The following is a 17245-nucleotide window of genomic DNA, read 5'->3' on the forward strand; positions in this document are numbered from 1 at the left end:
TGATTAAAATGAGGACCAGAATGTTCAAAAAGGACGAAGAGAGAGAGGTGCCAAAGGCGCATTAAATGGATCAATGGCTTTAGGTTTTAAATGCTTTTGGACTCCTCAGCAATTTTTAGCCAAACATGATAATTCAAGTTAGAATCAAAATTCTGATGTCACTTGGGAAAAAGAAGGTTGAAATTTCTCCTTTGTAAATGAGCACTGCTGTATTTACAAAGCAGAAATATCAGTTTACACCAAAGGAAAATCTTGTCTACAGAATTTTAAAGCCGAGTAACACAAGATTCATCATTATTTTAAAACCTGACCACATTAAAATCTGCCTTAAATGTTCCCATAAATGGTATTATCTTAACTGTTTGCATCTATGTTTACTGCATCATGTGTACTGTTTCAGATATCTTAAGTTAGCTTTTACTCCTGATTTGTGGTCCAAGTGTTTTTTTTCAGTAACTAATAAACTGGTACTCAACCAATTTCTTCAAAATATATTTGCATGAGCTTTATATTTGAAAAAATCAATGAAAAATGTAATAAGCAGTAAGATAATGTTCCCTTTGATTTACTGTTAGTTTCAGTATTGTTTCACAACGCATAAATATCTGTTGTAATAAAAATTAAAAAAAAAATTTCTAATGACGTCTTTAGACATCTCATAATTTAAAATTCATGACTACATTTGTTTCATTTCATATGTTATTTGAGGGGTTTTCAGCACACTTGGCAGATTAGATATAGCAGCAGGGGACAAACTGCAGCCATCCATAGGAGAATATACCTTTATGTGGGTGCTTTGGGGATGGAACATCTATAGCTGTAAGGCAAAAAATGCCATCATAAATTTGGATGGCATTTACAAAGCCCTCTAGAAAGTCTTTGCATATGATTATAGCTGAGGTATGATATTTTTGCAAGTAAAAGACCCAGAATAGATTTATGTTTCAACTGTATCTTCCTGAGATGCATATGGATGCTAAATTTCAAGTGATACTAAAGGGAATTTTAGTAACTGAAGAGGACGGAGTCAAATTTTCTGCCTTTTTTTAAAAATTTTCTCAAAACTAATTTGCTCATTATTTGCATGTCATCAAAAGATCACCGGCTATCTGGGCTATATATAACAATGATGGCTGCTAAACGCCAAAGGCATGAGATGGAGATGGGTAAATATGCAGATTTTTTCAACCTGTGACCTCAGTTACTGCATGGTAATGTTTTTAAATGACTTTTATGATGACAAGACTAAGTTTGGTGTTAATATTGGTTTTGAAGACTTAATTGGTATACTCTGCCATTGAACATATGTTTTAATTAATAAAATAGCTGTGGTCAGGATTGAAAATAGCTCAGGTAATTTACCATGTACTGTAAAGTCACCTGATTTCTGCACAATTTGAGGTGAAGAGTTTATACGATATTCCAAAGAAAGACGGAGTTGCAAACTGAATTCATGTGCATCGTACCAAACTGCAATGGATTTATAATTTGACAGGTCAAGAGTGTACTCATGGAGCTGTTATGTACTGCTATCCAGCGGTTCTTGGTATTTTTACCATATGACTGCCCAGGTTTGACAGTCACAGGACTGAACAGTCATCTCATTTCTCTGTAACACAAAAAATAATTTGTAGCTGACCTACAGCTGCTGTGCTCTTTTACTGGAAAGTGTCCATTGCCAATTGTACACTGGTGAGTGCCTGCTGGAATGGCACTGCGGACCTGCCACCAGCAGCTCCTGGGGAAGGCTTGGCAGCTCCCAGACAGCAGAGACGTAAACTGCTTTCCAACAGATCGGCTCCCAGGCAGGAGATATCAGATAGGTAAAATCAGCCTCATTTTTCTGCATTCCCAATGCTTTCAGGACTCTGGGAGGAACAAAGAATCCCCCTGGAAAAAAAATGTTCCACTGCAGAGAAGGCAGAACACAGCAGTTTGGCTTTGGCATCATTTTCAGAGGAGCTGTGTATGATCATGCTGCGTGTGTCTCCTGGTGTGATCTGCCCAACACTTCTCTCATCTGCTGGGCAATTTAAAGCACATCTGACAGAGGGGCAGAGGGCTCACAGGGAAAACGTCCCCACAAATATCATGAAAACAGGCATGGGAAGGGCAGAGGTAACATGTCAGTGCTCCCTCCAGTGCTGTTACTCCTGCAAAGTGCTTGGCGTGAACTCCTCAGGAGACGTCGGAGAACCCACATGAGAGGGACACCTGGTACACCCCCCCAGTCAACACAAAACGTCTATACACCGAGAACAAGAGCATTGGCATTGTTTGAATAAGCACACCCACCATGTAGTGCTCCACGGTGCTCGGGGTTTCTTAGATATCCTAATTTTATAAAAGAAAGTAAAAGAAGAAAAAAGAAACAAGGTGAGAGAGAACACTATCATATTTTGTAGCAAGCAGGATACTGTGTGAAATCTTGGCCCAGTGAAGTGATAAAGGGGAAGCTTTCAGTTTGCTTAAGGGAAAACTTATGAGCAAATAGTAAAATTACCAAAACACCATAACAGATAATGGGTGCATTTAGGTTCAATTATACTGTAAGTAGGAAAATGGCACTTTAGCTTACAAAAATGAAGGGACAGAGGGAGCTATGAGAAGTAACTTTACAAGATTTGTATGTGTGAGGATGCTGCTTCACTGGACCAAGAAAGCTACAGTATGGGACAGGATTTTTCTTTTATTAGACACTTTACTAGATAGCTTTGTCAAACCTCAGAAACCACTGCTCTGGCATTATGAAATAATCCTACATAACTTGATCTCATGAGCTTAGGAACACAGAAAAATAGCCATGCCAAATCAGATTACAAGGATCCACCTAGCCCAGTATCCTCTCCCTGACAGTGGTAACTAATGGATGCCTAGAAAAGAGTAAAAGACCAGGGAAAGCATACAGTGATAATTCTCCAAAATACTCTCCCAGCCTCCAATGATTTGCTATTCAAGGACTTCTAGGACAAAGCTGATATCATGATATTGAAGATACTTGAATCCAAACGCACAGATTTACACCCCCCTCCTCCCCTCTTTTGGATTACTACCCCCATGAGATTTCTACTAGTCACACAAAAAAAGATTTCAGTTTGGTGCTGGCAAGTCCAGTGTTTTTGCCACTAACTCTGAATACGCTAACAACTTTCAAGCCCAATGATGTTATGTGTATAAGAGCATCCAACACTTTTTCCTACATAAAAATGCGACGTGTGCTGAGGTGCTCTAAGTGTATATACTTTGGGAGATGCTATATACTTCTTTTAATAAAAGCAAGAATCTGGCTGTAAATTGATATTAACATTTTTCAGTATATGTGTAAAACACATGTTTCAGAAGAATAGAAGAGAGAAACTGTCACTCACTGGGAAGCTTTAGAGCTATCTGGCTCCCTGGGAAACTGCATGCAACTATTCTGGTGTCCAAGGGTTTGACCAGTGAGTTTCCTCTTCCTGCAAAGAATGAATGCAGAAGTAATAGAAAGTCTGATGGGGAAGATTTTAGCAAAATGGCTAAAGATACTCCTATTCTGCCCACTCCAGCAGGTAGGAAGCAGGTGATGATGGTGGAAGAAAAAGGGTGGGAAAGGAGAAACGCCTGCCTTCCCCTGCCAGCAGCTGGCACAGGGGAAGGGCAGGAGGCTAACCTAGCAGAGACTCCCACACTCACAGCTCAGCCCTCTGAAATCCCTTTGTGATGCTGCATTGATATGCAACGATGCCAACAGGTCAGCACAGTCCCAGCACTGCCACACAATGTCAGGATGTTCTGCTCTGATTATCTGGGGTCTTGCTGTGACTCCCTTTCAGGATCGAGCATGGCTCATCGGCACCTGGTGACTGAAACTCAGCACACTGGGTTGGCATAGCTTCATTAATGCTGCTACCAGTAACACAAAAATCCCCTATGTCCAGACAGGAACAGTGACTTGTTAAGCATCATGATTATTCTACTATCCACTTTTCGGAAGAGACTTCCCAAAGTTTTAATTTTCTAATTGCATTGGTGCCTATGTGTGAAATTTTTACTTCATTTATAAAAATAATAAGTAAAAGTAGGGGGTCTTAAAAAAAAATCTTATCCTTACATTTTTGATGGCATATTGACTTTGTGAGAGTCTAAAGGCAGGAGTGATATACTAGGGAGTCCCTATAACTTCACTTAAAGCAAAATTAGAAAGTGATCGAAAAGTTTTATAGAGGAGAGCAGAAATATAATTTTAAGCCTCTTAAAATTGCCTGAACTGTGAAATCAAGTAATGAATACTAGAAAAGGATCTGTCAGCAGGAATCAAAGCTTAGACTAGTCAGCATTTTCTTCCTAAACCTTATTACAGCAAAGATTTTTCATCTCTGCACTGTGTTCATCCCAACAAATAAACCAACTTGACCTCCACCTGTTACTCTGTGAAGTCCGCTGTCATCTTTGACTAAACTCTATTCTTCCCCTTCAAAGCCCTCAGCACCACTGAGAAGGTGGGGAAACACAGCTGTGCACTGATTCAAGTTGATATCAGTTCATAACCAGACAGCATTTCACATTACAAATTACAAGCAACAGAATGAAAAAAAATGTAGTGCCCATGAATTCTGGAAGGGGGCAACATTTTTCATTTAACAATGAGATTTTCACATAAGGAAGTTGTGCTTTTTTCTATGATATTTTGAACTAGCATTTGAGGCAAGAAACATTTTGTTTATGTCATAACAATGAACCTGTGCTAACACCACATAGGAAGAACTGAAGAACATAATGGAAGCTATTTGTGTTTCTTCTATATTTCATGAGTTGAACGCATTAACTGTTTCAAAGAGGTTCAGCTCCAAATGCACATAGGTTTCTACACTTAGAAACAAGTCACGGCTATACAATGTAATATTGCTAAATAAATTTAAAAAAAATAAATATTATGGAACACAGAACAGCAAAATATGAGAAAAAACATACAGCTACAGCAGTCATTTCTTCAAATATATCAGCATGACAAAACCATGTAAGAAACTTTCTAATACAAAGACATATCAGAAAAAGCCATTTCATATAAAGTTGGACTTCTCTGGGTGATTAATGCTACGTTCAACAAAGGAGACAGTGTCTGTCTAATTACATTAAATACTTATCTTCTAGGGATTGGCAGGGTGTTTCTGCTCAATGTCACTTTTCATGACAATGTAATGATAGATCCGTTTACTTACCAGTGCCATTAGCAAAAATTGTACTGTTTTCTCAACTGCCCTCATATCACGAAAATATTTGATTAATACACTGTAGCTTATCTAATACTCTAAGCAACATATTCTGCATAGTTTTCTCCCTATTAAAAGAACAAGATTACAGCTTGTAAAATTTTTATTGCACTCACACAAAAATAAATGAATAATGTGCGATATACTTCAACTATCTTACTAGTTCACAAAACAGGTTTATTTGTTTTAAAATATTAATATGTACTTAAAATATTAAGATTTTGGGGGACACAAGCACACAAACAAAGTCAGTACTTTGAGGCATTACTTCCAATACAGTCTTTAGTTATTATTTCCTTTTCATTTCAGCACATCTTTTGAAACTTTTAATACCTTAAGGAAAAAAAAAAAGCTTTCATTCCTTTGCTGAAAAATAGATATGGCCATCTCCCAAGTCTTTAAAATTCACCGCATCATGAACTGACTCTTCAGAGTCATGCTACTGTGCCAACATACAAAGAACAATAAACCTCTGGAAGAATGTACACTGTGAAGGCAGTTTATATAGTGACAAGATAATTTCATAAACCTATATTGAAGAGAAAGGCTGTGATGTAACGTTCTAGCGGTATAGATCAGCTACCTGATATTTACTAACAAGGTTAAACTACTATCTGTTTGTCTCAGCACTCTTCATAATTTACTTTTTAATGGATGGACAGGAAAAGTCAGCAGTGTATGGCATGGATCATTTTAGAAATAGGACAAGACAGCTTACGGCAGTATCTATTTGAAAACACACTCCATCTTTCGATATGATCACATCAAAAGTCTATACTTAGCACCTACAATACTTCAAATCTGCTCATAAATCCTTTGAGGGTAGATTCCTATTTCTAAGTGAAACAGCAAACTAGAAAAACAATGAATCCAGAGGAGGAGGTGTCACCATCAACTGGTACCACATATATAGTGCATCACCTCCTGCCTCAGTATCTTATGCCTGTGCAGGAGAAGGCACATGGGAACCTTCCTTCCTTCAGTGAGGAGTTAGGACATCAACTCCATTTTGTTCCAGCTTCTCACACTGCCACGAAATGGCAGCAAGACCATGCCCAACTTGACTGGTATTAGGCATAACAACACAGCAGTGCAGAATGAACCAAAACCGTCTTTTAAAATCCCTTGCAAGTGACTCTTGCAGCGAGAGGATGACGCTGCAGCCAACTGCCAGATATGACTCTCCAAATTAATAATGGATTTAGGATATGCATTCCCTGAGCTGCAAGGGTTCGGGGTGTGTCAGCAATTATCTAGATATAAGTCTGACACACATTATCCTTCTATCAGTGTCATTTCCCTTAGTAGCCAACAGATTATCGGCAGCTTTGTGATATTCCAGGTGTCAAAGAAGAATTAAAACCACAACAATTGCACAAACAAAGGGACAAAAGACGGGATATGTGTTTATGAGCCCTGCATATCAATTTAATATGTGCAGCTGACAATGATGCAAATGTCCTCGGGAGAGAGGCAGCAAGATCTGTGCCCAGACATACACACGATACCATCAGCAAGATGGCAGGGAACAGAAGCAGTAGGATTCCCAGCCCAGGACACATGCCTCAGCAGGCAAAGCAACCCAATGAAACAATCCTCTGGTTGAGGAGAATTTTGGAAGCACCTGATATGGAAAAGGGCCCTAAACAAGCCAGATGGTACTTCTAGCTGGCAGCAGAAAGTAGGAGACAGCCAAAAACATTACAGCATTTCCCCAAGAGGCCAGCAGATCGATTTTTAACCATTTTTTAAAAAGTGATGCTATGAATATAAAAAACAATGTTTCAATGCATTTTTAAATTGTTAATTTTATGAATAATACACTTAAGAAGGCAACAACTGGAAGAGATGAGAAAGCAATGGATTTTCACCTTCCCTGGGTGGTTGTATATTTGACATCAGGCTTCTATTCAGTCATTGCCACCGTTTACTCTGAATTAAGTGCCAGTTTTTGTTCAGGGTTTTCCATATAACATTAAAGAGAAAAATCCTGTGAAAGTAGAGAATCACAGAATCATAGAATGGTTTGGGTCAGAAGGGAGCTTTAAGGTCATCCAGTCCATCCCCCCCTGCAGTGAACGCAGACATCTTCAACTTGATCAGCCCAATCCAATCTGACCTTGAACGTTTCCAGAGACGGGGCTTCTACCATCTCTCTGGGCAAGCTAGTGTTTCACCACCCTCATTGTAAAAGATTTCTTCTTTATAACTAGTTTAAATCTTCCCCCTTTTAACTAAAAATCATTACCCCTTGTCCTGTCACAAGAGGCCCTGCTAAAATCCCCCTTTAAGCACTATGTCTACTGTAAGGTCTCGCCAGATCCTTCCCTTCTCTAGGCTGAACAACCCCTGGAGAAATAGCACTGTAAAATCAAAACAGCAATAGTGCACAAGACATGAGAGAAACATTTGTAAGACTGCTCTGCCCTCTTAAAACTTGTGTCTGCACCTCCCCCCCCCCCAATTATTTGGTTTCTAGAGAACCATTTTTTAAAAGAGGGCAAACAATTTATTTAATACTTACAAGTTCCCATTTGGCTAAGGATTTGCATAAGAAATGGAGCTGCTTTGGGGATCTTTTAATTTTTAAAATCTCCAAATGGCCAGCATTTGCAATTCCACATGGATGAGAGGATTCTTTTCAGGAATTATTTTGACGTCTGATGTTGAACCTTTACTTTGATAATCAGAAGCAGCTCCTTGCACAGCCATGTTCAGATTAGGTGTGGCCAAGCAGTTTTCACTCAAGGAATGGAAGAGAGATGTCTGTTGTAAGGACTGAAAGGGTGGAGTGAGGCAGTGGAGTCATGAAACAACTGAGAATGACCTCTACCCTTTGCTTCGAAGATGCACCTCTCACCTAGGACTGGCCATGATCAAAGGAACAATCAGGATGATGCTTTACTTTCATTTGCTGTTATTTTGGTTAACAGTAAATGCAAGCCCTAAGACAGGGTTAAATCTGGACTACATCCAAAGTGCTTTCTCTTGTTTGGAGCAAGGTAGTGCATTAGTGTACTGCATCGCAGATAATACTCCTGGAGACAAATGTGGGCTGTTGTAATAAAATGAGTCGTTACACTAAGTGCAAAGAAAGTCCATACATATATATTTCTTCCTGTTGATTGTAAATCCTTATTTTTAAAATAAAATGTATTTCCCTCTCATAGGCGGAACCTAAGACAATGCCTCCAGTCCTTGCTGACATAAAATAGTCCTGGTCTTACCAAAAGTACTGCTCTTGGACATGAGGACTACAGGTACCATCTCACTGTGCTGGCTTTTGGGGGTTCGAAGATCTGCATTTGAATCCCAGCAAGGCAAATGAAGACTATGAACAAAACAGTGAAACAGCCTACAACTTCCCAGCTAATTTTAGCAACAGGATCTCTAATGTTAAACTTTTTGAAGTATATCACACTAAAAATAGTGGCAGCCATTGATGTAAGAGAATAGGAGAAAGGATGATCTCACTAGGCCTGTGGGCTGTGCCAGAGCGGTGCAGGCTAGCAGAGGTGGAGGATACTATTGTGCTTTCTCCCATATGTTATGGATCATTTGCTCCCCCCCTGAGCAAGACACCAGTGAAATCAGAATAAAACAGTAGCCAGTATTCACACTAGATGAAGACAATGATGAACTTTTAAGTCTTTGTGGAGCTGGAAAATGAAAGAAAATTGAGAGTACTTAAACAGCATCCCTTATTTAGGCTGCAGCATCCTCCTTACAGTCACTCCCATGGGGTTTGGCTGTATGGGGTAGCACTGCATTCACGCCATAATCTCACGGGTTACGGGTCAAGGTTACAGACAACCCACTCTGGGTGAACAACACAGCTGCTATCACACTACATATACATTCCTGGAGGTATAGGATGGTTCTGCAGCTACTCAGCCAAATCGTTACCTGATCTAACAGGCTACTAAACAGATTTCTCTGCTTTCCTATGCTCACTGTCTGCTGTAGTCAAAGTGTTGGGGTTGCACTTAACTTGAAAGAAAGCAACCAGGGAATGATTTTTTCACTACTTCTGGCAGTAAAAAACCAAACAGAAACAAAAAACAAAAACCAAAACAACCACTAAGGAGCATCAAGCAAAGTGGTCAGGCAACAGACAAAAGAAGTGGTTCGTCCTTACACAGCACAGAGTAAAACTGGAACTCACTGCCGTGGGATGTTGAGGAGGCTGAAATAAAGAATGGGTTAAAAACAGCTGAGTACATCTCTGAAAGGAAAGTCCACTGAAGGCTGTCAAACACAAAGATGCAAATAGAGCCTCTGGCTCATGAAACCAAGCTGTTTGCTGCCAAAATCTGGGAGGCTGTACTCTGAAAAGCATCACTGGATGCCTGTCCCGCTGTTGTATTCTTTCGTTAAGTGTCCACTACCAGCTCATCAGAGACAGCATACTGTGCTAGGTGAGCCTCTAGTCTAGCTGAGAAGAGTAATTTTTTCCTCTCTGTGGGCAGATCCACAGTTTTTGTAAGCTGGAATGTGCTGTACCTGGCAGCTGAGAAACCGGAAAATTGCAGTGGGTATACAGTTCAGTGAAATTAAGATCTCAGGATTGCTCCTCACTTTGTGCAGAACCAAGGGAACTCCTAGAGCCAGTGTGGCAGACCCAGTGTGGGAAAGGAAATAAAAAAGAAGATGTAATGCAGTCTGCCTCCTGGTTCGAGTCCTGTAACATCTTCTCTCTGTCCCCTAACACCTCTCACTGCACATTTTAACTTCAGGTCAAAATGTTTCCTTTAGATTGAAGCCTGTTTTCTCCTCTAAAGTAAAGATCAAAACGTGTGCATGGACTACAGTAGCCGCACTGTGTGCTATGCAGTGGAGTGATGGTTGTACTGGGAATGTTAATAAACAGTGCCGAGAGCTCAACTTCTGCACAAAAAAAGAGTGTAAGTTACATCTCTCCCCCTCTCCTCTGTCTCATGCAATATTTACACAGCTGTGCTTTGTAAAATGTGTAGAGGAGGTTTTTATTATTATTTTTTGGTAATTTATTTACCTAAGATAGCCCAGCATCTGTTTTGTGGTGAGATTCTTTCACAAAGTTTCACAGTTGCCTTGACTGATGCAAAAGGAGGTCATGGTCCTTACTCAGTGATCCTAAACCCACTTGTTTCAACCACTTAGCCATTCTAGTTGGCTAATTTGTGTTCTGTTTGTGTTTTTGGTTTGTCCTCTACTTGGAAACATGCATGCCTTGGGGAACTGATCTGGCTAGGTGAGTATTTTAGTTATCTGTTTTATAAAATGCAGAAGCGCACAGGAATTTGCAATAATATGCATCATTTATTGGCTCTCAATGTGTACTGTATATTGGCTCTGAAGACTACTAATATTTTCCAGCTGCCTCCAAAAAAAACCAAAACCCAGAGTTCAATGCAGTCTTTGCAGTGGGATCTTTCCCATGACTCCCTTACACAGGTGATGAAGACTTTTCCCGTGTCCTGAAGAATTAATAAGCCTGAACATTTCTGTACCAGCAGCATACCACAGGAGATAAAATATTGCTTCTGCTTCACAAACACATTAGAAAAAGCAAGTCTGCTGATCTCAACTGCTAAGACAGCACATGAAAGGAATGCAGTCCATTTCCTACCCAAGATCTAATCTATAGAAGGGTTTATAGATCCAAGTCAACATCCTGAATTGGTCCCAGAAGCAAACAAGAAAACTAGTTCAACTTTTGGAAGACAGGTACAATGCTCTCAATGTGTTTAATCCTATTTTGCAATTAAACAGTCCCATGCTGCATTATCAGGTGATCTTAAGAGTAACTGCATCAGAGGAGACTCGTCTGGAGCTCACAAAGATTCATGTTTGACTGACTCCAAATCAGTAAGAAATGCAGAGCCATATTCAAACAGAGAACGCTTCTGTGCTTTGCAACTCACCTCAGAAAAGACATAGAAAGCGTATGCTTTTGTCTCTTGGTGACAATAGTGAAGCACAGACCATATCACTGTCTTTGCTTTACGTGTATGTGTTAAACAGAATGGGTGTCAGAATACAGCTCAGCCAGCAAGGACGTCTGAAGAACGTTATGCCCATGTACTACCAATACAGCACTCCCATCCCAGAAATCCCATCGTCATCAAGAAACATTGCTCCAACTTTCATTGTGGAATAGCTTTCCATGCATTAGATCTTTCCTGTCAGTCTGGAAAATGACTCATATGATGCTACTTTTGTGTGGAGCCAGAAATAACTCAGGTGGTCTTAAGGCTGCTACAGCACACAGAAGACATGCTTTTAACTTGGTCATTAGAGCCAGTGAATATAGTATGTATGGGTGATGTTAGCACCAGGCCAGTCAAACCCACAGCTTTAATTTGATATCTGAAGTGAAACATTACATTTTTTTAACTCAGAACTCCTATGGTCCATACCCATTTCTAAATGATGCATTTCCTGACGTCTGGAATTAGATGCAAGAAGCGGAGCCACAGCATTGACTGACTGACTTCTCCAGGGCTGTACTCAAGGGATGTTTTCCTCAGGGGATTACAGCAAAGCTGAGGCATGTGCTCTAACACTTGCACGGGATTATTAATTTTATTAAAAATGAAAAGTACAGTTTAGGCTAAATCTCAGGGCCAAGTCTGTTGTGTTGGCCAGTTTCTGGAAAAACAGGAACCTTTAAGAGGTGTGAAAACATCTAAGGCTTTTCAAACAGTATTTCTTTCCCTGCCTTTAACTTCCTTCCATGATTTTGAGACAGTAATGCCAGCAGCATGGCATGTTGTCACAGGTCTCATGCTACTACGTGAATTGCCAAAGAAAAGCTGAGCTATTGATCCAGTGGTAATTTGCTGTCAGAATGACTATGTCTGTTGTAGCAAATGAGTGGTGCTAACCACTTGACTTGAATGCTGCTGCAAAAGACTGACAATGCTCAAAGTACCACTATTCACCTGCTGCATTTTTCCTGGCTCACATTAAGTTCTTGATCTTTGCTGGCCTTGACCAATTAGAGTTTAAGTTATCTATTAAGGTGCAGTTTTGGAAAAGTTCTGTTTAAAATAAACAACAGCTTATATTGGTGAGTAACTCATCGACTACGCAGCAGTCTGATTCTGATTGCCTGGCAGAGAAACACACACATTTTGTGCAGTATCTGATAAAAGATCTATAATGTGCTAACACAAACCTATCATGTAGCACCTGTGACTAACAGATTGTGATATCAAAGTCTTGATGCCTAAGTGCTCGTGTAAATGCATTAAACTTTTAGCGGCAGGAATTGTAGACTGCCAGTGACAAGGAGCTGATATGGTATTTCAGTAGAAGTTGATAAGTGTTATTGCTTTTAGAAGAAAAGAAAAATCTTATGTTCTTGAAAACCACTGGGCAGCTTGTGTTTTGATGGGATACTGTAATGCAGAGAGCAGGGATAAGGGAACACATGGACTCTATGAAAGGAAAAAGACATTCAGGAAAAGCTCTGTATTCTACAGAAGCTGGAGTTCCTTGATATGTGCTTCCATCATATGTTTGGCATCTACCTGCTCACCTGAAACCAACTTTTTCAGTGGTAGCATGCACATAAGGCCATATTTAATTCCATATACCAGTACTGAAAGCATGAAAGGTAGCATAGACCCAAGCATGCTCTGCTTCTCAGTTGTGGCAGAACATGGATGTTAAAAGACTCTGTAAAGAGTGTGGAGAAATGTGGGAAACTGTGCATAAAGACTTGGAGATGAGAGACAGCATGGGGTGTCTGAATGGGGGTGGGGAAATGAGGTGAATGGGAACAGGAGTCCTAGTCATGGTATACAGTCTAAGAAAGTTCAGGAAAAGTTCTTCAGAGAAAATGACCCATGGAAGTTTACGTGAACCTGTGAGACAACAGGTTCTGTTTGCTGTACTGCTCACAGCATCTCTTCACCTTAACAGCACAAATAAGCCTGACGAAATTCTTTCTGCTGTAAACCAAAATGTTCTGACCACCAGTGAAACGTGATCTGCTTCTGCTCTCCCATTCAAAGAGCCAAACTATGCCATGGGCTGGAGGTTTGTCTGGTTGCAAAATGTTCCCACTGTCTTAAGACATTAAGTTCAATGGAGGAAGAAATGGCACTGGTGCCTGCTGAAAGATGTGTCAAGGAACATAATGAAGCTACTGCACAAGGCGGGTACAATCTGAATGGCTATGTGAGTGTGCTGTCTGACTTTTCTTCGCACACTGAGAATTGGAGGGCAAGACAATGTCACATCTGGGAAATACTGAGTAAATACAATTGGCAGGGATCCTGGATGTAGACCTCCTCTGGTCTAAGGAAAACAGACGTTTCCTTGGTTTTGTCTTTCCTAAATAGGTCTGTGAGTATCCAAATAGTTCAACTTAAGGAAATTAATAAAGATCACGAAATTCCTGTGTCTAGTTACAACCCAGTAAGAACTGCCCACTACAGCAAGTCACTGAAAAGTAGTGCCAGAGAATTATTTGATATTGAATACTCCAGGTCTGAAGTTGATTGTTTTGCCAGTAAAAAGGTATTATTTTTCTATTCCTTTTTTTGTATAATACATGGTTCTCATGTTTTTCATCATATTTTCTGCAGTCAGTCCCGTGAATCATTGACAGTAATGTACCACAATCATTGGAAACTTCCCTGAGCTCTGACTGAAGTGTGTGGCATCAAGTCTTTTGATGAGCACATAGACTTTTTGCCTGAGGACAGATTAGATATACTTTGCATCACTGATGCTGGGACACGCTATACATATTTTACCTTCTAGGCAGTGCCAGGTAACAACTGTATTTAGGGCATAAAGAATGCATAATGAACACAATCTAAGATTTCCCCTATACCATTTTCTCTGGCATTTCCAAGCTATAATTCCAAACAGACTTTGCAAACAAACTCTTGTGGTCATCTGATCTATGCCTGAGTGAGTCTTTCTGATGTGCAAGACATAAATAAAAGTTTCTTAGTAAATATGAAGTTTTCTTGCAAGCAGAGAATCTGCTAAGAAGAAAATTCATGCCAGATTCAAGAAAAATGTTACTGAAATGAGAGTTTGGACCAGTTGCTTCCATGTGGTCGTTTCATAGCCAGCAATGGGAAGAGACAGTGCCATTAAGTTAAGGGTCACTGTCACTGCCGCAAGGGAAATACTCCAAAATAGAATTGCAGCTCGTCAGCTACACAGAAATTGCTCAGAAATTATTTTCAGACAGTCCCATAGATGGTGGCATGAGAATGAGCAGCATGAGCTTGAGTGGTGTAGTGAGCAATCATGAGGCTGACTTTAATAGCACCTTTACTACCAAAGACGTGCCCAGCAGTCTAAGAGGGTAAGTCTCTAGCTTACTGCAGGTTCATATAATATTATCAACTTCATGAGCCCCTGGAACTGTAAATACGTCTTTCAGTCATGCAGTGCAAGTGTTATTACTAATTCCTTAAGGTTTCTGCACTGAAAGCCTCATTTGGTTCCTGGGGTTTTCAAGGTGAAGACAAACAACAGCCTAGCATAGTATGACCAGCAGCACAACAGCCAGGGTGGAGCTGGGGCAGGGGAAGGTGGGTGACCATGGGAGGAAAAGCCTCATCAGTCTTTCAGTGGACCTTTTTGCAAAGTGGTGCAATGCTGTAGGTTCGTCAAGACCACAAATGAAGCAGAGCTAATTGTCCCTTACGATCTCTCAAGAAGTGCAAGGAGAACAAACATGTACCTTTCCGGGGGTTACTATCCTTGAGGGACCAAACTAACTTGTAGAAATACAAGCATCAGGAAGATTTAAGTAAAGAAACTGATAGGATACTCCAGATTTGCATCTTAAACATTTTTTCCATGCCACTCTGTAGAAGTACAATTGAAGTAAAATTGGCAAACACCATCCATACGCTACGCTACAACGTGACTGACAGAGCACAATGTGAACATTACTCTTGGACTGCATCAAGCGAATGCATTAAAAAATGCATACTGATATACATTAACTCACTCTTCTTTTATTATGGAATTAAAAAACTTATACCTGTAATTATGGCTTACCCCCATTACAAGCAGAGCTGCCACAGAACTGAACATGGGCCAGCTTTGTACGTGAGTTCAAAGCCAGCGTGATGCCGCCTTATTTTCTTACTAACATCATCTTTATCCTCTCTTGCCCTTCTTCTCACAGTTAACAAGAGTTACGTACTGAAAGCGCTGAGATAAAGTAATGGTAAGGAGGATACCACAAAAGGTATTTGAAAAGCAGAAGTAATTTACTACATGCCTGCTTTGTTTTACTTCCTAAGCCTTCCTGTTGTGAAAGGAAATTCATCTTTTCTGGCAGACTCCAGCCTTTTTAGGCCTGAGAGCTCCCCAGGAGCTTTCCAGTGCAGGTAAATGGATGTGAGACTCAAGGAGTACAGTACAAGGAACATGGAATTAATGTTGGGTTTTGCTTTGGCTGTCACATCTGAAGTATAAGGAGAGTGCTATATCCTTGCTTGCAAGAAGTATCTAGAAGTAAAAAAACCACATAGCTGAATCTCTGCTCAGTGCTATGGGTCTGAAATGCCTCAGATGGAGAGATCATGTTGCTGGTGGGTGAAGCATGTAGGATCTATGCCCAGCAAAGTCTCCACAAGACAGATGTCAGGGTGCTCTGAGCCCTTGGGGCTTATGATATAAAAGTAAAGAAAAAGAACTGTGGATGGACAATAGGTGCAGCTTGTATTCTGCACACAGCAGAGACCCCAAGAGTAGGCACAGGGGAAGCATCCACTGACTAATCTAAATAGCACACAGAGTGGTTTTGTCCTCTTCTGTTCTCCTGCCAGTTTGCACATATGTTCTGAGTATACAGCCTGCCCTCCAAAGACCACTTACAGGGGCAATCACAGGGAAGCAAAGCAGGAAGAAAGTATCCAAAAAGGGAATTTTTTCAAGAGAAAAAAATGGAGACAGATGCAGAGAGACTAGTCACGGCTGGCGGTAAATAACCCTCTGCCTGGAGTGCTCTCTTTCTGTAAGAGGAGTTCACGTATTCCATTTCATATTTCCATTCTAAGAAGTCAAATCTTTGTTTTTCTGGCATTTGTTCTTTTTCTTTTTTTTTAATTTTTTTTTATTTTGCCCTATAAACTTTTCCCCTTCTGTATAGTTTAAAATTGTCTTCTCATTTTCTGTTTCTCTTCTATGTTGTGCTCTCTTTCAAGTGAGACATTTCTCCAACCGCCCTCTCATGCAGACCTAATTTCCATGCACTGTCCCAGGCAACATCTTTCACTATAACCCTCTCACATTATCTGTGCCCTAAGCACTTCCTTCTTCTCTACATGTGCATAAACATATGGGTTTTTCACACCTGCTCCTGCATTACAGTCCCCACTTTTTCTCATGTGCACACCTCAGAATTAAGCAAATGCAACACACACAGACAGAATATTAATCCTCTCACTCCCATAAACCTGTCAAGGCATATAGGCCAAGAAGCTATCTCTGCATAAATCTAAATCTCCTGCGAGGAAGCAATCTACTCAAAGGCAATAAAGCCAAAGGATATATTATTATCTTTGGTGTGGATCCTACTGGGCTGGGAGGCTGGCTGCTGGCTCCTCTCTGAACTTTCCTTCCCAGCCAGAACAGCCATCCCACAGACAAGTCTAAGCTTCCTTTCCTCGGTTTGATTTCCTCCTCTCGTTTGGCTGGTAACCCAAAAGACAGGGTTTAATTATGGCTTATTGGAAACCTGGCTTATGCTACTCTGCCAGCACAGGACAGAACTTCAGCCTGCCTTCTGAACCAGCATCATTCTGTACCGTTGATACCTGCATTATCCCACGCAGCATAAAATGAACCACATGGAAGAAATGCCAAGTCAAACAAAAAGATGGTTTTAGTCTTCAAGCTTCTACTGTGAATTTCACTGAGAAAAAATGAAACACTGATGCTTAGAGATGATTGTATGTTAAAACTGTGCCATATTTTGACTGTAGATTAAATAAATGGCAAGGCCTTTTTCTCAATGGAAGAAACAC

The 17245-nt window shown here is 40.3% G+C and overlaps 1 protein-coding gene across 15 annotated transcripts in view; it reads right to left on the reverse strand.

Moving 5' to 3' along the window:
* Window positions 1-17245, reverse strand: part of NFIA (nuclear factor I A) — a 356165-nt gene that overhangs the window by 58672 nt on the left and 280248 nt on the right. For 6 of the 15 annotated variants that reach the window (XM_054073812.1, XM_054073808.1, XM_054073809.1 and 3 more), the window contains 2 exons: window positions 3369-3455; window positions 2296-2334 (listed from right to left, as the gene is read on the reverse strand). The exons of 7 other annotated variants lie outside the window; for them this stretch is intronic. In XM_054073812.1, the coding sequence (XP_053929787.1) occupies window positions 2296-2334; window positions 3369-3455 (126 nt within the window). The remainder of the gene's footprint in view (window positions 1-2295; window positions 2335-3368; window positions 3456-17245) is intronic. 2 more of the 15 variants (XM_054073814.1, XM_054073817.1) reach the window with 1 other exon arrangement.

This window comes from Cuculus canorus, chromosome 8 (assembly GCF_017976375.1).
Source record: "Cuculus canorus isolate bCucCan1 chromosome 8, bCucCan1.pri, whole genome shotgun sequence".
NCBI lineage: Eukaryota > Metazoa > Chordata > Aves > Cuculiformes > Cuculidae > Cuculus > Cuculus canorus.